This window comes from Hippopotamus amphibius, chromosome 1 (assembly GCF_030028045.1).
Source record: "Hippopotamus amphibius kiboko isolate mHipAmp2 chromosome 1, mHipAmp2.hap2, whole genome shotgun sequence".
Lineage (NCBI taxonomy): Eukaryota > Metazoa > Chordata > Mammalia > Artiodactyla > Hippopotamidae > Hippopotamus > Hippopotamus amphibius.
This window is the reverse complement of record NC_080186.1, coordinates 194,486,710-194,513,134: the sequence shown is the minus strand read 5'-3', so window position 1 is coordinate 194,513,134 and position 26,425 is coordinate 194,486,710. Positions and strand designations below refer to the sequence as shown.

The following is a 26,425-nucleotide window of genomic DNA, read 5'->3' as shown; positions in this document are numbered from 1 at the left end:
TTGTTTTCATTTTTCAGTTAATGTAGGTTAAAAATTTTTAACTGAATTTGTGTGTAAGTATGTGTGTATGTGTAGCTCAATGTATCTGTTATTTTTTTATATGCTGTTATCTTACCAAATACTTAGCTAAATGTACTGGCTATTATTTCTAATATAATGTAAAAAGAACTGGTAATATTGCTCTTGGAAATTTTATTGTGACTGGGTGGAGAAATACTGGAGTTCAAATCTCACCAAAAGGGGAGGATCCTATGTTTAATATATGTTCCTTTCAATCTTGAAAGACTATACTCTAGGATAAAAGGCAATCTGAAAACTGCTAAGGTCTTTTAAAAACTTAAACCTACCCTCAAATCAGCTAAATTCCTGTTTGGTTTACAGGGAACTCTTCCTATTCTACCTTCCTTAATAGAGCTATTGTAAAATATTTTTGGAGTTATTAATGTTCAGAGTCTCTATTATTTTTGGTACACAAAATCTCACATATGATTAAAAATAATTATAGGAGCTATAAGAGACAGAGTCAAGAAAAAAAAATGAAATTTAAATAGTCCTACAGAATATTCAGATATAGATATCTGACACACTTTTAAATTTAGGGGATTAATATGTCCAAGAAAACAGATGACAAGATAGAGAATACTATCAGTGAAACAGAATCTATTAAAAATAAATAAAATTCTATAACAGAAAAGTATAGTAATTCTAATGAACTCGTAGATGAATTTAATAGCTAATTAGACACAGAGGAAGGTAGAATTAGTAAAATAGGGTACAGGTAACTGGAAAAGCAGGTGGAAATATGATTAATACATTAGAGATCAGTGAAAAAACTTTAGTCTGAAGCACAGAGCACAAAAACAAATGAACACAGAAAGTAAAACAAAGTAAAAGTTACATGTATATAGTGAAAGGTTTACAATTATGCTCCGTTTAGTATTTGTCTTAGTTCTAGCATAAATTACTTACATTTAGTTAAATATATTAGCTAAGTATAAGTATTTAAATCTAAGTAGTTAAATCTAAGTAGTTTAACATAAGTAGTTTAACATACTTGATGCTTGCCACATTTCTTTCACTATAATTACTTGGTATGTAGGCAGAATATTTTCCTTTTCTACTTAATTATATTTGAATGAGATGCATTTTCTTAAACCAGAGACGCTTGCTTATACCCCTGCTCTCATCTACTCCCATTTCTACCCCACTCCTTTAGGTTATCATTTTCACTACTTTCTAGTTTATACCTCCAGTGTTTCTTTAGGAAAATACAAATGACTATAAATGCATACCTCTATACTCTTTTCTTTCTTCAGTGGAAGTAGCAAACATTAAAAAATGAATAGGGAGGAGCTCTATGCTCATATAGAAGGGGATCTTAAGAATATATTGTAACATGAAAAAATCAGGTAAAGAGCAGTCAATATAGTTTCCTGTTATTATTTGTAACATCTTTGTGAATCTACAAGCTGGTTCCCTGTTCTTCTTCAATTTTGGCAATATTTATATGCAATTACAACTCTGTCATTTTTTATTGATCTCATAATTGAACTGAAACAACAGTATTTGTGTGCGTGTGTACTCATGTGCGTGTGCATGCATGTGTGTTTTATTCTTCCTACTGCTCTGTATAGTTATCAGGAGAAGTGAGAAGATTCAGAACTAGATTTCTAGAAAATTACTATCATCTTTCTCATCTCACTGCTGAGAACAGTTGCTCGGAAATTTCACATGAACTCTAAATAAGGCATGTTCAACATTGTACTGATTATCTTCAGTCTGAGCTTTCTCTTCTTCTTGAGTTTCTTATATCAGTGACTGCATTATCATTCATTTATTTGCCAGACTGGATATCTGGACATAATCCTAGATTTTTCCATAATTTATACCAGGAACATCAAATTAATAACCTTCTCTTTTATCCAAACTAAATATTTCTCAATTATGTTCTATTCTCTCTATCTCTAAATAGAGATAAATTCTAAAAGTCTCCTAAGCACTTCCCTTTGTTTCCAGTTTTCCCCCATAAGCTTCATCATCCACACTATCCTCAAAGTAATCTATCTAAAACACATATTTGATAACTTTTACTTCTGAGGTTTACTCTTTTCAATGGCTTCCAGTTTTATACAGGATAACATCACTCATGTTAACATGGCAAAGAAAGCCTCCCATGACCAGGCCCTTACCGAGCTCAAATCTGCCTGTTCAATTTACAATCATGCTATTCTTGTCATAACAAACTCCTTGCCAAAACATTTCACACATTTTTGCCTCTACTTTTCCTACTCATTTTTCCTGTTAAGAACTTGTCCCCAGCTTGCTTGCATTATGAGAAATTATTGTACTTATCTTCATGACTCAATTCAAGTGCCATACTGTCTATAAGCATTTACAAATCATCCTAAATAAAAATGACCATTTTCTCCACTTTGTTCCCAGGTCAATCTGTACAAGCTTTGATCAAGGCATTTGTAAGTACTCACTGGACTCCTTTTTATGTGTTTTTCTCCCCGTATTAAACTCTAAGCAACTTGAAGGCAAGGTCCATACTTTACTGGTTTTTGTGGTTTCAGTGCCAGATACAGGTGAATAAATAAAAACCTGCTTCACTGTATTGATATGTTCAAGTTTTGTCTTCCATCTAAACTGCAAGTTCACTGAAGGAATATGTGCCCAATTCAGATTTTTTTTTTTTGCATATATTTATCCATGTTTTCTAGTCTCTTCTCCTAGGGGATAACAAGTTGCTCCTCATGACCTAAAGGTTTATGTTAGCCTTCTGAAAAAAAACAATTTGAAAATAACGACCAATTATTCTGCTGCTATGATAAAACAAATATTAAACATATTTCATATACTCAGGAAGAACAAATGAATAACAAATGTTGGTTTAATTTAGAATAGTAATAAACTTATGTACTGAAATTCCAAAATTCTAGAAGTTATTATGTTCCTTTGTTGATGACGTTGATGTTTTCTCATAGTCAATCTGGCTAACATAGAAGGAAATAGTCAATAAATATCTATAACTAATGAATCAACATTGTAATCACATGTGTTATAATTAAGATTTGTCCTATATTTATGAATTTTCTAGGTGTGTTAAATTAAGTAAACAAATTTAGTTTAAAGGTAAACTAAATGTTATCTACATACTTTATGCAAATAAATTAGTTAAAATAGAGAATTAAGCATATACATGAATTTTGAAAATACAAGTTTTCCCCTCTAGTAGTTGCTACCTTGAAACAAATGCATAAATCATTTACTATAATATTATAAAATCTTCCTAAAATTGTCTTTCATATTTATTAAATGAACAATGATTATGCATAACATATACACACCGAAGGATGGTCAGGATGCTTGGTACACCAGCAAAAGCAGAAAATACAATCGTAGAAAAGATAAAAGCAATGAACAAAGGTAATTTATAGCACTTCGAATCACATGTCCCACGTCTAGCGTCAATAAAATCACCTTGATTATCTGCAGTTGTTAATCCTTCTTTAATGCAAGAACAATTGTAATATGTCTATGAAAATGAAGATAAGAAACAACCTTTTAGAAATATAGTCATAAGGCAAAAATTCTTATAATTGTAAAATAAAAATTAAATCAATAACTGCAGGGATACCAGGCAGTTTTATTAGTAAATATCCTTACATTAAATATGCCATTCATAATTTACAAATGAAGCACTAATGATAAATAAGATCAAGGTATTTTACCTAACAAAGAACTGTGTGCATGTGTATATATAATTGTAGTTACTTAGGAAAATTCTATTAATTTAAGAAATTTCACTAAAAATATTTATACAAATATTTGTACAAATAATTGTTGGAGAGAGATATAGATTGAGGACAAAAAAAGGAAAATGTAATGAATAAATGGAATTTTAGCTGGGATTTGAAATATGGAGAGTTACCCAATTGTAGACAGTTTTAGAACTATGCTGAAAAGACAAGACTTTATTTTGTATGTGATGATGACAGGGCTGTTATCTATTAGACAGGGTAGGCACAGTGTGTCTAGGGCCCACAATACTTTCAGGACCAAAAAAAAAAAAACGGTTTTAATTTTAATCTTTTAAACTCAGAGAAAAAATAAATATGAGAATAATGAATATATTATAATGCATCCAGCCTGCACCGTATTTGTCTTTAAACCAATGCAGTTGTACATAAAATCAATCCCCATCCCGGCCTCCCTTTTTTTTTTTTAGTGAAGGAAGGGGTTTACAAAGGAGAAAGTACCTAAAGGTAATGTAAATCATAATGTAGTCCCTAATGGGAACCAACGAAAATTTGGGTTGTTATTTTTAATATTGATAATTCAAGAAAGATGAACAGGTGATATTTTCTAAGAAGAACTAAACAGAGTTGGAGATACAGAGACCAGTTAGAAATTTGTTAACCCATTGAAAACATTATAAATTAAATAATATAGTAATTTTTAAAATTCAGTAGAAATATTAAACTAAGTTACTAGTGAAGAGACAAGAGAAAATAAAGATGACTTGAACCTGAGTGATTCAGAAAATGATGGTACAAGAATCATGTCAGTTGTTTAGGGAAGCTGCTAACTGGTTGCTGGGTATGTTAAAAAAAAATAGAAATATCCAAACGGCAAATCATTCATTCCACCATATCTTTTTATGTACCAAATATCATTCTAGGTATTGTGAAAACATAGTAAACAACACAATAGAAATCCCTGCCCTTATGTAGAAATTTTTTTACTTGCGTTGAGATAGGCGATATTTTTTTTAAAAAAAGAACCTTTAATGGAGCACATGGTGATGAATACTATGGAGGAAAAAAAATAAATAAGGAAAAAAAACAGGGATTTTAGGGGTGAATTTAGCGTGATCAGGCCATGCCACAATGATACAGTGGTATTTGAGCAGAGATGTGAAGAAGGTAAGAGAATGGGCCATGTGGTTATCTGAAAGAAGTAAATTCCAGGTAGGAAAAATGAAAGAGAAATTGAGAAGGCTTGGGACTGGAGCTTGCTTGACAAGTTCAAGAAAAAGCAAGGAGAAAAATTTGGTTGAATCAGAGTGAAGATGAAGGAAACAAAGAGAAAATAAATCAGAGTAATAAGGGAAGGATCAATATATAGAAACTGGCAGGTAATTGCAAGAGCAATTTAAGAACTTTGGTTTTTATTCTTAGTAATATGAAACCATTACAGGAATACACGTATAAATGACATATTTTAAAAGATTACTCTAGCTGCTATACTGAGACTACGGAACTGTGAAAGCAAGGGTGAAAGCAGAGAAAACAAAAAGCTACTGAAGCAAGATGCAAGTCAGTGGTGACTGGGGCCCAGTTATCAGAGACAGTGAGGGAGATAATCAAATCCAGCATGTACTCTGAAAGCAGATTTGAAGGCTCCTGGGATAGGAGTGGTTACCAGAGGGAGAAAGTCACATGGGAAAGTCCTCCCTGAAAGAAACTAAGACTTGCAGGCAAAGGAGATAGTCAGTCCATTGCTCAGAGAGGGAACCAAGGAAATAAACATGACTTTACTTTTCCCTCCCTTTCCGACTTTCTACTAGGACTCCTTATTGTCATAATCCAGTCAGAAGCCAGAGGGCAAAGAAACCCTCATCCTAGAGTTCAGTCTCCTGGAACAATGAGCAGGGTAGAGAAAGTAAAAAGTGGATCTGGAGGTCAGACAAAAGATACCCAGTACAACGAATACCTGCAGGCCGTAGAACCTAAGCTGACTAAGAGTAAAAGTGAAAATATGAAGAAAGTTTAGTGAACGGAGAGTAAAATCACAAGATGTTAGGCTCTGGAAGAGCTGAACTGTAGAGTTATATCCAAAGAGATATAACTAAAATGGCAAAAGCTATATTAGAATGAAATAGTAAAATACATTCAACTCAAATAATAAAAGAGGAAGATAGATCTAAGTCTACCATATCAATAATTACAATAAATGTCAGTCATCTAAAATCTTCAACAGACATTAACAGAATTAAGGAAAAAGCAAAAGCATATTATATGTCTCCTCTGCTACAGGAGACACTTTAAACATAAAGACACAAAGAGTGGAGAATAAAATGATAGAAGACGCACCATGAAAACAGCAAGAACACCTAGAGTGACTGTTTAATATATAAAATAGACTTCAAGACAGAGTATTACCAGAGATGGAAAGGGACATTTTGTAAAGATAAAAGGAACAATTCCTCAAGAAACTGTGACAGTTATTAATGTGTATGCACACAATAAAAGTCTGAAAATACATGAAACCAAAATAGAGAAAAAGACAACTGTGTAATTATACTGATATATTTTTCATATGTAATGTTCAAGATTTCATATATCATTATGAGATATGCAAAATGACAAGAATAATTGACTTAAAATTAGGAGAACAAACATAAGTAGACGACAGATAGCAAACAACAGCAAGAACTTTAAAATAGTTATGATTAATATTTTTCAGAAAACAGAGAGTAAATGGATAAAATATCTTAAATGATGTAGAATTTCACCAGAGATTTGGATTCTACAAAAACATAAACGTTAGAACTGAAAAATACAATGAGTAAACTTACAACCTCAGTTAACGAGTTTAACAGCAAAGCAGACACAGCAGAATACAGAAATAGTAACTGGAAGACAGGTCAGTAGAAAACACCTCCATCTAAACAGATAAGAGGAGATGGAAAGTAGAGAAAAGAGCAAAAGAGAATGGGACACAGTAGAGAGGTCTATTTATATTCTGCTGTTAGGCAGAATTCTAAGATGGCACCTAAGATTCCCACCGCCCTCCCCCCATTTTGTAAACCTGCATAATCCCTAGATTGATGTGAGCTGATGGATTTTAATCCCCTTACTAAGCAATGTTATATGGCATACCTGACTTTAAGAAACAGAGGGTAAACTTCACCTAATTAGGTAATACATAAAAAGAACTGGGCTTTTCCTGAAGTCAGAGATTCAAAGCATGTGTCATAAGGGAGATTCTGTTGCTGGCTTTGAAGATGGAAGGAGTCATGTGGCAAAGAATGGGGGTGCCTCTAAGAGCTAAAATTGGCCCCCAGCTGAGAGCTAGCAAGGAAATAGGGGCTTCATTTTTTTTTTACAGCCCAAAAGAACTGAATTTGGCCCATAATCTGAATGAGCTTGGAAGTAGATTTTTTTTCCCAGAGCCTCCAGAAAGGAATGTATTTCAATCAACACCCTGATTTCCTGTAAGACTCTGAGCAGAGGAACCAGCAATGTCATACCTGGACTTTGACCTGTGAGCTGATGAATGAGTATTATTTAAAGACACTAAGGCTGTAACAATGTTTTATGCAGCAATATTAAGCTAATATATGGTTCCCACCCCCCAATAAAAGAGGAGAAAGTGAAAGACATAATAGCTGAGAATCTTCCAACAGATAGGCATAAATCCACGGATTAAAGATGTTCTGTGAAACCCTAGCAAAATAAATACAATGAAAACCACATCCAGGCACCATCACCTCAAAGTAAAATTGCTGAAAATCAAAAAAGAAGAGAAAATCTTAAAAGCAGCTAACCAGCCAGAGACATAAAGACAATATAATGGCATATTTCAAATGCCAGTGAAGGCTCAGGGGCAGGGGGTAGTTGGAATCACTGCCAATACAGAATTCCATACCAAGTAAAAACAGTTTTTCTTTTCAGAAATGAAGGTGAAATACAATTCTTCAGGAAGAAAGAAAATAATCTCATATGAAAACATGGAAATGAAAGGAAATGGGTAAATATAAGTGCATATTGACTGTACAAAACAACAACAGTATGTGTCCTTTAAAATATATGGAGAAATAAAATAGAAGACAAAAATAACACAAAGGTGGGAAATCAGTAAATGAAGTTAAAATATTCTAGGGATGTTTCAAATGGAAGAAACCCCGAAGCCTGGCTTCTTGTAATCCTTAATGCTTTGGATGAAACTGACTTGCTTCTCTGTAGATAATTAGAATGAGGCTCCTTTTGGACTACAGCAGTCTCTGGAAGAAGCCCCCAATACTGCTCTTTTATAATGAAAGCCTATCAGCTGCTGAAAAGAGCTAGTCCCAGTGAGAAGATCATGAAGAAAAGCACAAGGTTTCTTTCATATCTATATTAGGAAACTTGAAGATCTTTGATAGCATGTATAAGAATAATACATGTGGGTCTCAGTGATGCAAAATGCTCAGAATATTATCAACGTGAAGAGCAGATATCTATTTTCAGTTTTGGTAAACTGTGACTTTCTATAGAAACTTAGAAATCTTCAGAGGAGTAGTATCTACCACCACTCCTCTTGTAAATTTTTGCGTAAGTGTAACCGAAGAGCACTCAATTCTCATACATTTGACCCTGATCATACTTTGAATACGAACATTTAATCAGAGTTATTTCAAAGTTGACATATTTTCATTGAAAAAAAAATTTCCAGAGGGAGTGCCATTAACACAATTTAGACACAATAATTTTTTGTATATGGTATTTCTCTTAATTGTCATTCTGTTAAAATTATTTTTACTGTTATCAATACTTTCCCATTTGAAATTAATGTATATTATATCCATTAATTGGTTTCATCTATATCAAGTTGTACTAATCATAACTTCTGCTACTGTCAGTTTTCTTTCAGAGCCATTATTTCTTTCAAGGCTAATTGTCCTGGGTAACTCATAACAAATCTAATTTTTGTCAAAAATACTTTATTCTTTCAATTTTTATTCAGATTCAAATGTTATCACACAGCTTGAGTCCCTATTTTGTGAATTATCTCATTTTTCACTATGAATTAATTATTCCTTGGAGAAATGAAAGGAAATTATAAAGATTTTTGTGAAATAGAAACAAATCCCTAAAAGGGATTCCCCAGAAAAAGAAAGAGAGGTTGGAGCTATATAGTGGCTGGCCTTTGTAGCCCTTTAATATCCCATGGACAAAAACACCAAGGTCAAGCAGTTCTGCTTTATACTGTGGTGACAACATGAGCATTTAAAAAATCATTTACTTGTCAAAATAAAATGGAGGAGAGGAAGTAAGCAGGAGTATAAAATAAGATTTTCCATATGTTAATAAAATTGTTGAAGATGGGTAACTAACATATAGGAGTTCATTACGCTTTTCTATTACATTTAAAGCTTTCCATAGTAATATATTTTAAATATATTTTAAAATATATAAATCATTTAAAGTATCATTTCAAATATATAATACATTTAAAGTTTTTAAAATATATAATACATATAAGTAACTATTTTTTTTAATTTATTATTTTTTTGGGGGTACACCAGGTTCAATCATCTGAGTAACTATTTTAAATTTAAAAATTTTAAAGAATCATTTTAAACATTTAAGAAGAAAGATTTTTTAAAGGATATGTAATCTTTTTTATATTAATATTCAATAAAAAACTGAAGATATACTGTTAAATTGTAGGCCAGTGAAAACATGACAATGAGAAACTAAAGTTGGTCAAGTATGTTAATATCTTGTAACAAAATGATCTGTGTGTAACAGGAAAAAGAATATTGTTACATACGTACTAATAAATAAAGTACTAATAAAGTACTTTATTGCCTACTAAGAAAGATGGTATAGTGCCCATGAGTCAGGAAATACCCTCTTTTTTGCTCTCTTCCCCTCACAGAGATTAGACAAAGAGAGGGGAGAGAGAAACAGAATTTTTAAAACCTGGGTCGCTACTTCACTCCCAGTTCTCATAAGTCCTATGTATTGTTGACCACATGAAGCCACAATTTAAGAAAAGGGAAGATAAGAGGGGAAAAGGATTTTATAGAGAGCAGGAGTAAAGTATAAACATCATCTATAAGTTGCACTTCTTAATGGAGAGGAGGAAGCATAATAAAAAATAATTACCTTGTGATTCTTTAATGTTTTAGAATGTGCACAACCTGCAAAGCAAGGAGAAAAATATCCAATACCATTTCTTCCACATGTAGCAGAATAAAATGACGAAGAGCATTTACAGTGAGAATTGCAAGGAGCTGTCAGGTTTCCCAACTGCCCTGTTCTGTAAGAGATTGAATGTGATTATAATACCGCTGTATTATACATATTAATGTATACATCAAGATATCAATGAGATCAATAAAATATGATTAAATAATTTTAACAGATTTAGGTATAACTGATATACAATAAACTGTACATATTTAAAGCATACAATTTGCATACACTTGTGAAACCATCATTGCAATCATGTTAACAAACATAATCATCACCCCTTTGTAATTCCTTTGTAATTCCTCCACCCCCTGGCATCTGCTGATCTACTTTCTGACACTATTCATTAGTTTGAATTTCATAGCATTTTATGAAATGGAATCATACACTGTGTGCACTTTCTTTGTCTGGCTTCTTTCATGCAGCTGGTCTTTACATGACCTTGCTATGGTCATATGCTTCCATATCTCTTGGATAAATATTAAGGAGTAGAATGTTTGGATCATATGATAGGTTTTCATTTAACATTTTAAGAAACTGTCAAATGGTTTTCCAAAGTGATTGTGCTATTTTACACTCTCTCAAGTAGTGTATAAGATTCAATTGCTTTCTATATTCCTTGGCAACATGTGGAACAGTCAGTCTTTTTAATTTTAGAGATTCTAACAAGGAGCTTCATACTGTGGTTTTTAATATGTATTTCCTTAATGACTGATGCTGGACTTCTTTCCATGTGCTTATTTTCTATCTGTATTTATTATTTGGTCAAATATTTGTTCAAATCTTTTGCCCATTTTTCTGGATTTCTTATTACCAAGCATTGAGAATTTTTTATATGGTCTAGAAACCAAGTCCTTTGTTAGATACATGATCTTCTCACAGTCTATGGCTTGTTTCTGCATTAGTTTAATGGGATTTTTCAAAGAGCAGACATTTTTTATTTGAATGAAGTCCAATTTATTAATATATTTCTTTATAGATCACGTTTCGTGTCATATCTAAGAAATCTTTGCTGAACCCAAGTTCACATAAATTTTCCTCATATTCCTGGAATTTTATATTTCACAATTACAACTACAATCCATTTTGAATTAATTATTTATGTGGTATAAGATATGGATCAAAGTTTGTTTAAATATAGATATCTAATTGTTCTAGCATAATTTGTTAAAATGACTATATGTCCTCTGCTAAACTGTACCCTGTCAAAAATCAATTATCTACATACGTGTATGCTTACTTTTGGACTCTCTATTCTGTTCCACTGACTTGTCTATATTTACACCAATACTACTTTCTTGATTATTGTATCTTTATAACAAGTATTAAAATCAAATAAGTGTTAGTCCTCCACCTTTGTTCTTTAGAATTGTTTCTGGTTTTTCTAGGTCCTCTGCATAACTCCATGAATTTAAAAGTCATGTTTCCAATATCTTTTTTACAAAGCTTGTTGGGATTTTGATTGTGATTATATTGAATACATACATCAATTTGGGGAGGATTAACATCTTAAACATACCGAGTCTTATAACCCACAAACATGGCATATCTCTTCATTTAAAAAAAATAGGCTTTTAATTTCTCTCAGCAGTGTTTTACAGTAATCAGTGTATAGGGCTTTTACATCTTTTATCATATTTATCCTTAAGAATTTCTTTTTCTTGATACTACTGTTAATGGTATTGTTTAATATCAATTTCAAGTTGTTTGTAGGTAGTATATAAAATGCCATAGATTCTAGTATATTGTTCTTTTCTTCTACAGTATTTCTTTTTGTTTGATAGTATCGTTAACACTATTTTTTCCCACAATTTATAGAGATATAATTGACACAGCACTGTATAAGTTTAAGATGTACAACATAATTATTAGACTTACATACATCATTAAATGATTACCACAATTAAGTTTAGTGAACATCCATCATCTCATATCAATACAAAATTAAAGAAATAGAAAGAAAAAAATTTCCTTGTAATGAGAACTCTTAGAATTTACTCTCTTAACAACTTTCATATATAACTACAGCAGTATTAATTATATTTGTTATGTTGTACATTACATCCCTAGTACTTGTTTATTTTATAACTGGTAGCTTTTATATTTCAATAGCCTTCATTCAATTCCTGCTCCCTTAACATCCTGCCTTTGATAGCCATAAATCCGATCTCTTTTTCTATGAGTTAGTTAGTTTGTTTGTTTTTGAAGTATAATTGACCTACAACACAGTTAGTTCCTATTACACAGCATAGTGACTTAGTGTTTCTATACATTTCAAAATTATCACCACAGTAATCTAGGTACAATATAATCACCACACAAAGATACGACATAGTTACTGACTATATTGCCCACACCACACACTTCATATCCATGACTCACTTATTTTGCAACTGGAAGTTTGTACTTCTTAAACTCCCTCACCTATTTAATTCCTCTCCTCAACGCCCTCCTTTCCGGCAACCACTTGTTCGTTCTCTGTAACTATAACTCTGTTTCTGTTTTGTTATGTTTGTTTGTTTTTTAGGTTCCACATATAAGTGAAATCATACAGTATTGTCTTTCTCTGTCTGACGTATTTAACTATTATTAGCATAATACCCTCTAGTTCCATCCTTGTTGCAAATGCCAAGATGTTATTATTTGTGGTTAACATTCCATTGTATTTATATTACATCTTTTTTTATCCATTCATTTATTGATGGGCACTTGGGTTGCTGCTATATCTTGGCTATTATAAATAATGCTGCAATAATTGCAGGGGTGCATATATCTTTTCTAATTAGTGCTTTTCTTCTCTTCAGGTAAGTACCCAGGAATGGAATTTGTATGTATTCTTTGTATGTTTTGGATATTAACTCCTTATCAGATACATCCTTTGCAAATATCTTCTCCCATTCAGTAGGCAGCCTTTTTGTTTTGTTGATGTTTTCCTTTACTGAGCAAAAAGTTTTTAGTTTGATATAGTCCCATTTGTTTATTTTTGCTTTTGTTTCCCTTACCTGAGGAGACATCCAAAAATACTACTAAGACTGATGTCAAAGAGCATACTACCTATGTTTTCTTCCAGTAGTTTTATGGTTTCAGGTCTTACATTTAAGTCTTTAATCCGTTTTGAATTAATTTTTGTGTATAGTGTGAAAAAGTAGTCCAGTTTGATTCTTTTGCATGTAGCAGTCCAGTTTTCCCAGCACCATTTGTTGAAGAGGCTGTCTTTTCCCCATTGTATATACCTCCTTTCTTGTAGCTTAATTGCCCATATGAGTGGTTTCATTTCCATTGAGCTATGTGCCTGTACTATACTGTTTTGATGACTGTAGCTTTGTAGTATAGTTTGAAACCAAGGGAGCATGATTTCTTCTTTCATAAGATTGTTTTGGCTCTTTGGGGACTTTTGTATTTCCATTCAAATTTTAGCATTAGTTGTTCTAGTTCTGTGAAAAATGCCACATTTTTAGGGATTTTAGGGTATTTTTAGGGATTGCATTAAATCTGAAGGTTGCCTTGGGTAGTATGGTCATTTTAAAAATATTAATTCTTCCACCCATGAACACAGTCTATCTTTCCATCTGTGTGTGTTGTCTTCTATTTCTTTCATCAGTGTCTTATAGTCTTCTGAGTACAAGTCCTTTACCTTCTTAGTTAGATTTATTTCTAGGTATTTTGTTCTTTGTAATGCATTTGTAAATGGGATTGTTTTCTTAATTTCTCTTTCTGATAGTATGGTGTTAGTGTATAGAAATACAACAGATTTCTGCGTTATTAATTTTGCATCCTGCAATGTTACTAAATTCACTGCTGAGCTCTAGTAGTTTTTGTATCCTGTTTTTATATCCTTTCAGTCACTCTATGTCTCTTGGAGTATTCCGTACATTTACCTTTAAAGTAATTATTGATAGCTATGTACTTATTGCCATTTTATTAATTGTTTGGGGGTTGTTTTTGTAGGTCTTTTTTTGTTCCTTTCTCTTCTTTTCTTCTCTCCTTTGTGATTCGATGACTGTTTTTAGTGTTACGCCTGGATTCCTTTTTTTTTTTTCTGTGTTGTGTAACTAACAGATTTTTTATTTGTAATTATCATGAGGTAGGTACACACACATGCACATCATTATTTTAAGTTATTTATCTCTTAAGTTCAAGACCAATTTCACATCTTTTTGTGAATCCCTTAACTACTTATTGCAGATATAATTTTACTACTTTTGTCTTTTAGTCTTCCTACTAACTTTATATGTGGTTGATTTACAATTTTTCTTTCATATTGCTGTTACCAGTGAGCTTTTCCCTTTTGTAATTTTCATGTTTCTAGTAATGGCCTTTTCTTTTTCTGTTAGAGAAGTCCTTTTAATAATTCTTGTAAAGCTGGTTTGGTCACGCTAAACTCTTTCAGCTTTTGCTTATCTAACTTTTTAATCTCCCCATCAAATCTGAATAAAAGCCTTGCTTGGTAGAGTATTCTTGTTTGTAGGTTTTTCCCTTTCATCACTTTAAATATATCATGCCACTGCCTTCTGGCCTACAGAGTTTCTTCTGAAAACTCAGTTGATAGCCTTATGGGCGTTAACAATATTATTTTTAATATTGATTTCTGCATTTGTAGTTCGCATATAGAAATACCATAGATTCTTGTAGGTTGATTTGCATCTTATAAACTTGCTAAACTCATTTTATTAGTTATAGTGTTTTTTGGATTTTCTACATAGGCAATGGTGTTGACTTCAAATAAACACAGCTTTGTTTCTACTTTTGCTGTTGGAATGCTTTGTTTATTTTTCTTACATTATTGTAGTGTCTAGAACCTGTAGTACAATGGTAATATAGAATTATTAAAAACATATATCCTTGTTGTATTCCTGGTTATTTAATGTTTCATCATTGTCTTAGTCTGCTCAAGCTACTATAAGAAAATATCATAGATTGTGTGGCCTAAACAACAAATATTATTTCTCACAGTTCTGGAAGCTAAGTCCAGGTCAAGGTGCAGGCAGCTTTGGCGTCTTGGGTGGGCTGTCTTCCTGGGTTGTGGAACATCACCTTCTCATTGTATGCTCACATAGTTGATATAGGGGAAGCTTTGGTCTCTTCATCTTCTTAGAAGGACATCAACCCCACCATGGGGGAGTCCACCCTCATGATCTTACCTAACCCTAATTATCTTTTAAAGGCTCCACCTCATAATACTATCATACTGGGGATTAGGGCTTCAACAAACAAATCTGGAAGTAGGGGAAACACAAACATTCAGTCTATAATCATCAGTAAGTATGATATTAGCTGCATATTTTTGTAGATTCCCTTCCATTATTAGTTTTCTATTTTATCAGGAAAAGATGTTGAACTTTATCAAGGCTTTTTTGACATCTACTGAGATTATAAATTTTTTCATTTTTACTTTATAAATATGGTGGATTATATATGAATTGATTTTCAACTATCAAACTATCCTTGCATCTCTATATGAATCTTGTTTGATCATAATTTAGTTTCCTTTTAATATACTATTGGATTCAATTTACTAAAGTTCTGTTAAGAATTTCTGCAGCTATACTCATGAGAGATATAGGTCTATAGTTTTTCTTTCTTACAATGTCTTTGTCTGGTTTTGATATCAGGATAATGCAGGTCTCATAGAATGAGTTAGGAGTATTCCTTTCTTTTCAATTCTAGAAGAATTTGTGTAAGAACAGATATTTTTTAAATGTTTGGTAGAATTCCCCAGTGAAACCATTTGGGCCTGGAGTTTTCTTTGTGGGAAAGTGTTTAGTTACAAACACGATTTATTTGCTAGATATAAAAATTAGCTATTTCTTCTTAAGTTAATTTGTGTCTTTCAAAGGATTTACCCATTTTATGGTAGTTGTTAAATTTATGGGCGTAAAGTTTTTAATATTAACCTATTATCTTTTTATATTGGTAGAACCTATTCTAACATCAGATCTCTAAATCCTGACTTTGGGTTTTGTCTCTGTGGTGGTTTAGCAATTTTATCAATTTTCTCAAAAAACACCTGTGATTTTACTGATTTTCTCCATTGTTTTTCTCATTTCCACTCCACTGATTTCTGTTCTGATCTCAATTATATCCTTTGTTCTACTTAATTTACAATCAGTCTGCTTTGATGTTTCTAGCTTTTTAGGGTAGAAACAAATATCACGGGTTTGAGAATTTTTTCTTTTCTAATACAGACTTTTAATGTTATACATTTTCCCTAACATACTGCTTTAGCAGCATCCCACAAATTTTTAACGTGTATTTTTATTTTCATTCACTTCAAAATATTTTAAAATTTCCCTTTTGGAGAAATTATTTGACCTAAAGTTTATGTAGAAGTTTTTTGTTTTGTTTAGTTTTGTTTTGAGTTTCCAAATACCTGGAGCTTTTTCAGAAATCTTTTTTTATTAATTTATTTCTAATTTAATTCCATCATGGTCAAAAACTTTACTTCCATTGTGTTATTTGATTCTTTAAATTTACTGAGTCTTGTTTTGTAGAATATGATCTGCTTTGGTAAGTATTTCGTGTATTACTTGAAAAGAATGCATATTTTGCTTATTACATGAAATGTTCTACAAATGTCAATTAGGTGAAGTTGGTTGACAGTGTTATTCAAATCTTTTTTATCATCACTGTTTTTTTTTCCCTACCTCTATTGAGAGGAATACTAAAATAGCTGACTACACTTGTGAATTTCTACATTTCTCCTTGCAGTGTATGCTTTGCTCCACATATTTTAAAGCTCTTTCATTAGTTTCATAATCATTTGAGATTGTTTTTAATTTTTGATGAATTGGCTAATTTATAGTACATAACGTTATTTTTTTCCTGCTAATACTGTTTGCTCTCAAATCTACCTGGTCTCTGATATCATATTTCTGCTTTCTTTTGACTACTGTTAACATGTTACAACTTTTCTCATCCTTTTACATATAATCTACTTGTGTCTGTATTTGAAGTTCATTTCTTTCATGCAGCATATAGTTCAGTCTTGCTTTTTTAAAATCAGATTGTAGATTCTCTGTCTTTTAACTGAGATACTACAACCATTTGCATTTAATGTGATTACTAATGTGGTTAGGTTTGAATATATCCTCTTTCTACTTGTTTTCTATCTATTCTATCTCTTCCTTATTCTCTTTTTCCACTTTTCTGCCTACTTTGAGATTAAACAGTTTTGGAAAATTCTATTTTAACTTCTGTGTTGGCTTATTAGCTATGACTCATTGTTTTCCAGTGGTTGCTTCAGGGTTTATACTATACATTTTGACTTAATACAGTCTACCAATATATGACATGATAGCACTTCATGTAAACCTATATGACAAGTTAATCTGTTTTAAACAATTATTTTTAAAGAGATTTGAATAAGAAAAAATTATTTACCTATATAGTTATAATTTCCTTTGCTCTGTTTTGTGTAGTTCATATTTTCATTTGGTATTTTTTTAATGTCCTTTATTGTAAAATTATCCAGTTCGAATCATGCATTGCATTGCATTTATTTATTTATTTATGGCTGCACCGCATGGCATGCACAGTGCAGGGGAAAAGAGTAATTATTTTATAATATTTTATAATAAATTTTAAAGGGTTATAATCTATTAAAATATTGAATCACTATTTTGTAACTAATATAATTTTGTAAATCAACTATTTTTCAGTAAAAGAAAAGCAATTCTAAGAAGTTCATAGCAATAAAAAAGAATTAAGAGAAAAGAAAGATCTCAAAGAGACAATCTAACCTTATACCTCAAAGAACTAGGAAAAGAACAAAGTAAGTCCAAAATTAGTAGAAGGAAGGAAGTAAATATGAGAGCAGAAATGAATGAAGTAGAAACTAGTACAATAGAAAAGATCAATAAAACTAAGAGCTGTTTCTTAAAGATAAATAAAATAGACAAACTTTTAGCTAGACTTGCCAAGAAAAAAAAGAGAAGAGTCAAATAAATGAAATTGTAAGAAAGCAGAGACCTTACAACTGATACACTACAAATACAAAGCTTGTAAGAGACTACTGTGAAGAATTACACACCAAAAATTTTTTCTTGCTTGCTTGCTTTCATCTTTCCTGCTTTCTCTGGTTTTGAGTATTTTATGAGATTTCATTTTCTTTCATCTGTTAGCACAGCACTTATAATTCTTTTTAAAAATGTTTTAATGATTTTCCCTAGAATTCCCAATATACACTTACAAGTTATTTAAGTCTACTTCAAATAACATTATACCATTTCATTGGTAAAACAAGTAACAAAGTATTCCCAACTCCTCCCTCCCCTTTTATAAGACTGCTGACATTTATTTCACTATCCATAAACTATAATCAGTGAATACCTTAATGCCATAATTATTTTGAGGCGTTATCCATTACACTAATTAAAATAATAAAAAGAACATAGTCTACATTTATTCATTTCCAATGCTCTTTGTTTCTTTATGTGGATCTACATCTAATTCATATCACATTTCTTTTTTCTGAAAAACCTTTACAAACATTTCTTGCAAAGCAGGTTTACTGGTGACAATTCCCTCATATTTATCTGAGAATATCTTTATTTCTCCGATTTCTACTTCTAAGTTCTGATTCATTTCAATATGTTTTTTTCTTTAGACTACATGAATGCATAAGCAGTCATACCACAAGCTATCATTATGGTATTTCTGTCCTTAAGATGAAAGGTGAAACTATGCTTTATGTTTCTTTCACATGTTCAATAATGCCAAGAATGATATGAGCATAATAGGGTTACTGGATAAATAATTATTAACTGACTAAGAAATATGTTTTTGGGTTTGGATGTAAAAATCTTATATATATATATATATATATATATATATAAAATTATATTTACCCGCCATAATCTTCAGTGATCCCAGCAAATGGTATTGAATCACAGTACACAAAAATTACAAATGCAAGCAGTACAAGCGATACAGCAGATGTAACCATTACAAATCTCATAAGGCCTTTACAAGACATTTGTAACTTGGAAATAATGATACCTCCCAGAATCTGGCCAAGTGCACCTCCTGGAATTAAAATAAGTCCTAAAAGAAAGGAGGAAGAGAAAACACAGTTAAAAATAGTCAGCTAAAGATAGTACAGAAAATTCATACATTGATGCAATCCCCTCTGCTCTAAGCATATAGCAAACATAGATTTAACTAAGAGACCAAGAGAAAACTTAAAGGCATGAGATTAATAAATACCTCAACAAACCTGATCCTTAAGAGAAATACAAATCTGTGAGTGCAGCTGAAGCTATGAGCCTAAAGGACCTAGAATAAGAGGCTCCACAAAATGTTTCACAGCAGTTGTGAGAAATACAATAAAAGGCATATCAGAGAAAAAACATTTGAAAATTCGTAGCCAAGAATGAGAAATTTCAATAAAGAAATATTAGTCTTGGGAATAAAACTGCACTCCAGTTACTGAGAAAGAATAAAAATAAATTAATATTAAATCACATATGGTAATAAGGTAAGGAAACTTCAGAATATCAAGACTAAAGTGAAAATTATAAAAGCTGCCAGAGAGCCTATAACTTGCAAAAGAATTATAATTATAGGTAATTTTTAAAAAAGATAAAATTAATAACCTAGACCAAACACACACAATCCTGAGGAATGGGGTTAGTGAACTGCAAGTGAGTATTGAAAATTTCCTGAACCAACTGAGGTGGATAAAGTGAATAAAAAAGAGTCCACTGAGAGAAGACAGAATAGTGGGGGAAAAAAGAAGCAAGAGAGATGTGTAATAAACAACATATACAGTTAAAAAGTTAAAAATTACTTAAATATGTCAGAATTCACAATGATGATAAATGGACAAAACAACTATTAAAAAGATTATCAAATTTGATACATTTAAAAAAGGTAAGTTTGAAAATAAAGTAGTGAAAAAACATGTACCATAAAAATGTAGATCATGAACATGTATATGTCTAATGACATTTACATAAAATAAATTATGTAAATACTGCCTAGATTTCAAGAAAATTAAAAATCTAGAAACAAGGTGTTTTACCTCAACTTTCTTAGAGACAGAGACTTAGCTTACAACACTATTAAAGATATGTAAAGTATTAATTGATTTGAACAAGCAGTTATTTAAAAAGAGAAATAACAGCCTATGTCTACAAACTAAAAATCTCTTTTCAATAATGCATGGCTTAAGTAAAAATATGATGATAAGAATTAAAAAGGCTTAGAACTGAACAATACAAATTACATCTAAATGTATGAGATACTGCTAAAGAAAATCTACAAATAATGATATTTCCATCACAGCTTGTTAGGAGAACTAAATGAGTTAATATTTAAGTGCTTAGAACAGTGTACAGTCACATAGCAAACATTATATGAGTGTTTGTTAAAAAGGTATAATTTACAGACAAATTCTTTTATTAGAAAGCAAAAACATAAAAATAGTGTAGGGGCAATTTATTAAGAAAATTGCAGGAATCGGAAGTGAATCAGAGGGTGAACAATAAGGTTGCAGTTAAGAAGTCAAGAAGAAGCAAACACATTTTACCTCATAATTTCAGAAGTTAAAGGCAGTAGGTATGGCTGAAAGCATGAGTGAGATAGCGTTAAGAAACAAGAGGATTGGATGGCAGTCTATATAAAATGTTTGATCCCCAATTCCTATCCCTACCCACAATGTTAGAAGACCCTACGTTTATTCAGTTTGAACCCAACAACTATAGAGTTGAGAAAACCAAGTACATCTGTGAGCAGAAAACTGAGAACACAATTGAACTGAGAAAGTACTGGCTGTCAGGCTTATTACCCTTGGCAATAAGAAAATACTGGACACTGGGAGTTCGAAAATTAAATAGCTGGGTCCTTGAAAGACTACCTAAAAGGACATAAAACAATTAAAAATTCAACTCCAAAGCACAGAACTTCCTATCAACTTTTTACATAAATATTGTATTGGTGTACAGAAAAATACACAAATCAAAATTATACATTTGATGAATTTTAAAAGTGAACCTAACTATGTAACCACACCCAGGTAAAAAAAATCAAATATTATCAGAAGGCCAGAGGCTCTTTTGTGCACTTATAGGATTTTATAATATATGAATCATAAAGTATGTATACATTATGGTTTCTTTTATTGGACATGATGTTTGAAAAATCCATCCATGTTTTTGTATATAACTATAGTTCACGCCTTCCCATTGCTGAATAGTATTCTAGTATATGCATACAACACAAGTTATTTATCCACTGTGATGCTGCAAATTGTACTGCTACTTTAAAAATTCATGTACAAGGGTGAGTCAAAAATTATCCGCACTCCAGTTATATTAAAACTTCTATAAATTCCACAGCCAGAGTGAGAATAATTTTTGATTCATCCTTGTATATGTCCTTTTGTAAACATTTGCATTTCTGTTGGTATATTCTTAAGAGAGGAACTTATGTTGGGTATATAACTAGGAGTTGAATTCTTGGGTCAGAGGATATGTATAGGTTCAGATTTTTATGATACTGCCAAATAGATTTATAAAATGATAAATCAATTTACATTCTCACCAGTAGTGGATAAAATGTCAATTGTTCCACATCCATGCCAATATATATTTTTCTTTTTCATTTTAGCAACTCTGGTGAATGGGTAATAGTATTGCACTGTGATTTTAATATGCATTTCCCTGAAAAACCACTGAAGGTGAGCACATTTTCACATGAATACTGGCCAATTGATATCATCTTTTATGAAATGCCTGTTCAAGTCTTTTGTCCATTTTTATTGGATTATCTGCCTTTTTATTATTGTCAGACTTTTTTACATATTCTGGACACAAACACTTTGTAGAACTTATTTCTATTGAAAAGATTGTTTTGCATGCATTTTCACTCTTTACGCTAACATCTGATGAACAGAAGTTCTTAATTTTAATGTACTACCGCATCTTTTTTTCTTTATAGTCATGTAATTTGTGCCCTGTTTGATAAATCTTTGTCTTCTCCAAGCCGTGAAAATATTTTCCTATGCTTTATTCTAAAAAGCTTTATTGTTTCACCATACTCATTGAGATATGCAACCCATCTAGAATTGGTATCTATGTATACAGTGAGGTAGAGGTCAAGATTTGTCTTTATTTAAATATACTATAATTACTACTATATTTATTGAGCAACAATTCTCCACTACCCTCTGATGCTGTACATATCCTACAAGTAGAAGCACTGACTGTCTTTTTTTTTCTGTATTTTTTAGGATATTTCTATAGTGAATATGCTTGGACAAGCAAGACAGTGTCTCCTTTTAGAGCACTTTCGTTGTGGCTTCACTATACTAATTCTGTGGTTCCAATTTCAAAGTATAGAATAGGTAATTATATTTTTCACGGTTGTACTATATATGTTCTAAACTTCAAAATTTATACTGAGCACATAAATTATTACCTCTGCTCCTGAAGTATGGTCCAAGGGGAAAAACATAGAACCTCAAGAGGAAAAAGAAAAGTCCCAACTCTGATTATGGACTTGAAGCAGGAGTCTAAGAATTGCAGTATCTCAATTCTCAGACCTTATGTCCAGTGAAAAGACTTACTAGGGGCTTGAGGTTTATAGTGGATTTAACCACCAATTGAATTCCATTGTTCTTATAGCCCTGGATGTTCCATACATTGTGATGTAACTAAATTTTTGGCACAGACTGATGGCACTTGATACACTGTCTTGGACATTGCCAAAGTCTTCTTTTGCATCCCACTAGCACCCAATGCAAAAGAGTAATTTTCTTTCATGCTATTAGGTCACAAATATACATTTGTAGCACTCCCTCAGGAGTACTTAAATTCCTCTTCCCTTTACTACAAGGGAGCAGGTCAGGATTCATTGTGACTACCACTACCCTGTGATACCCAAAGCGTTCAATGATAGATGATATTCAGTTGGCTGTAGGGTCAGAAGCCTGACTCAATGGCTCTGACTGTGGTGTTAGCATACCATCATCAGCAAGGGCGACTGATCAAGCCTAACAAAACCCAGAAGACTGCTCACCAAGTTCTGGGGGGATGCCGCAGACAGAATCACAATGCTCCATCACTCTGGAAGTTAAGGAAAAACTGTCTCCCTTCTCCCCAACCAAAAGCCAACCTAACATCACTTTGGATTCTTGAGTATTGGAGACAATAGGCAACTCACTTGGGTATACTCTTCGGGCTTTTATATCAGCCAACCCACAGACCTACACAGGATGCTAGTCAGCAAGCTGTGGTATGCTCCCTACTTTGAGGTACCACAAACCTAATGACCTATTTGAGCTACAAGTCTCCATTACTGATGATTTTGTGTGCTAGAGCCTATGGAAAAGGTAGGAAGCCCCCACTCAGAAGTACTGTTGCTTGTATAGGACTTGCTAACTCCCTGAAACTGCAACATTTAAAAGCAACTCAGCTTACTATTGGCCCCTTGCCACAACCAAAGCTCTGACCCACAGAGACTTTGTGATTCTGTGGACTGATATTTTCATTTTGAGATGAACCAAAACAGACTCGCCACTAACCATCTGACAAGCCTTACTTGTCAACCAGAACTGGAGTACTCAAGCCATGGCAGTGGGTCATAAGAGATCTTCAAATGTTTAAAGAAACACCACCAGCAGATACATACATAGTCCTCAGAAGACTGTGGAAACTCTGGGAAGCTTTCCAGAGGGACTACTGATATGTTATTTCTATGCACCCCGAAGTCAGTTAGCTCTATTACTTTAAAAGTAATCCAACGAGAAAAGATGGTACAAAATTTGTCCCTAATTTTAGTTAAAATAATCAATGACATGTCATCCCTGGAAAGCACTCTGGTCAGCCTCAGTCACTGATCAGCATTGTTATGGATGACAGAATTGCCCAAAACTTCATCCTTGCAGGCCAGGGTAGAATATATGCAATTGCTAATGCATTCAATTATGTCTGGATTAACACCTCAGGCTAAGTGGAAAGGCACATGTAGAAACTTAAGGAGAACGCCGTCTTGCTTTCTAAGGTAGACCCTGAAGGCCAAGAAATTTGTTCACCTGGTTGGGTCCAAGACTTTGCCAGCATGATTGAGGACTATACTGGAAGTGGCCTTATACTGTTCTTTGGAGTCTTGTTGATATTAGACTTAATTATTGTATGAAACAAATTGAATAGATTGAGTCCTTATCTCTGTTAATTAGATTAATCAGAGTGTCAAACAATGTGGTATACCTGTGGAAAAATCTGTCATTATGGCCCCTGAGACTGTGTCATATATGGCTTCTGGACATGTATGGCAGTCTGACAACGGTGTGCCCTTTGCCACAAAATCCACTCAATAACAGACTGATAGTCAATGTTTCTGCACACCTTAACATTTGTTTTTTATTTGGCCCAACTGTTTTATGTTCCTTATTTTTTCCTTTCTTATTTTTTAAAATTATTAATAAAATTTTTCAAATTAATATACTCCTTTACTATTCTTTTTACTATTTTTTATTGGTTACCTGCAAGTTACAGTATACATCCCTGACTTTTTACAGCATAAAATAAATGGTCACATCTACCATCTTTCCATTAACGCTAGAACCTTAAAACATTTAATTCCATTTGCAACCTCTTTTGGCGAGCCAATTCTTAATATCTAGTAAAACTTATGTACACAATAGCAATGTCTCTTCAATATCTAAACATAGATCAACTTTTACAAATGTGCACAAGAAGATATGTACATGTCTATTTGTTATTCTATTGTTTGGAAAAGTGAAACAGTTGGCGGCAACTTCATGTCCATTTATGTGATATGGATAAATAAACAATATTCATAAAATAGAATCCCAGAGCACTGTTAAAATGCACTAAATAGATAAGAGATCAACACGGATCTGATGAACATAATTTCAGATGAAAGTAACAGAAGAGTACATACAAAATGATATATGAATTTTAGAAATAGATTGTATGTAGATAGGTACATAAGAGGTAAAAATACATAAATGTGTGAGAAGGATGAACTCTAACTTTAGAAGAGTTGTTACCTGTGGGTAGGAAGAAAGAGAAATGGGATAAGGGAGAATGCAGAAGTCTTACAAGGTTTTATGTGTTAAAAACTATTGATGCAATGATGGCAGAGTGCTCACATTTTAAAAATTTGAGCAAGCAGTACTTAGATATTTAAAATTTAAGCAAATGCTTAAATCCTTCTACTCTCTGCTTATCTGAAATATTCCATAAATACATGTAAGAAAACTTTACATAAAAATTTCATGAGTACAATGAGTGGAAATGCCTACCTGCAAGTGTAGTTGCCTTACTGGGAGTTAATATAAACTGATTCTCTATGTATATAGGCAAAAATTCAGATGCTCCAATCATAACTAAATATTCTGAAGCTCTGGACAGAGATAGGTATATAAACATTGGATTCTTGATCAGAATCTGAAATAGAAATAAGTTACATATGAATTATTTTGTTTTGTTAGGTAAAGAGGAATAGATATACCCACTCGTATGTTTATGACCAATCCACAAAAAGTTTAGCTTTCTCAATCTTAACTGAAAATACATACATGTATATAAAAATCAAAACAAATTTTAAATTCACCAATATACCCATACCGTAAAAGACATGTAGTATTTTAACCATTTTTATTTATTATTTGATCTCCATACCACCTATAATTTTTATTTGTGGATCTGGCAGTTTGCTAGAACTGTTAGAACTAAAATATTAATCTTCAAACTAATTTCTGTATTTCCTAGGTATGTATATATCTTTGAAAATATTTAGTGGTGTTTTATATTTGTATATTTTTAAACAAATAAATTTTCCTTTTATAGCCCTAAACACTATTTCTAAAATCTAATCATTTCCTGCATATTCATCAAATTCATCTTCTGAGTGCTATTTAACATTACATGATGTAATTCCACCATATTTACCCACTCCCATAGGATTAAATGCTTAGGCTGACTTTAACTCCCTACTGGCACAAGCAAGGCTACATTAAACATCCCTATGAAACCCTTAAGGAAATAGGATAGAGTGTCTTTGGAAGTACATATCATAGAAAGGGACTCCTAGGGCATTAGAATTTGCTATACTTCATTCCATTCTTTCTCCAAATTTTTTCTCCAGAATTATCAGTCTATTCCCACCATAATATAAGAGAGCTCCATTTTCTTCACGTAACAACTTATACTTTCTAAAATTAATCAGAGCAATATTTCTGACTTCACATCCTCTTCCAGAACTTTGCTATTCTCCAAGAATGAGGCATTGAACTTCAAAAGGCCTTTATGACTGCTTCAACAAAGCAAGTAATGCTGCATGACTTGGGTTATAAAATGATAATATGACTTCTGCTGGGAACTCTCACTCTTTCAGGACTCTGGCCTTGTTATGAGAAAGCCCAGGCCAGATGGAGAGGCCAGGTGTGGGCATTGCAGCAAACAGCCAGTATCAAAAGCTAATATCTGAGT

At 32.3% G+C, this 26,425-nt stretch overlaps 1 protein-coding gene across 1 annotated transcript in view; it reads right to left on the bottom strand.

Annotated features, from left to right (window-relative positions):
• Window positions 1-26,425, bottom strand: part of SLCO6A1 (solute carrier organic anion transporter family member 6A1) — a 78,552-nt gene that overhangs the window by 17,037 nt on the left and 35,090 nt on the right. Inside the window, exons 7-10 of the mRNA XM_057720160.1 lie at window positions 25,237-25,381; window positions 18,815-19,010; window positions 9,882-10,035; window positions 3,351-3,538 (exon numbers count right to left, since the gene is read on the bottom strand). Of these exons, the coding sequence (XP_057576143.1) occupies window positions 3,351-3,538; window positions 9,882-10,035; window positions 18,815-19,010; window positions 25,237-25,381 (683 nt within the window). The remainder of the gene's footprint in view (window positions 1-3,350; window positions 3,539-9,881; window positions 10,036-18,814; window positions 19,011-25,236; window positions 25,382-26,425) is intronic.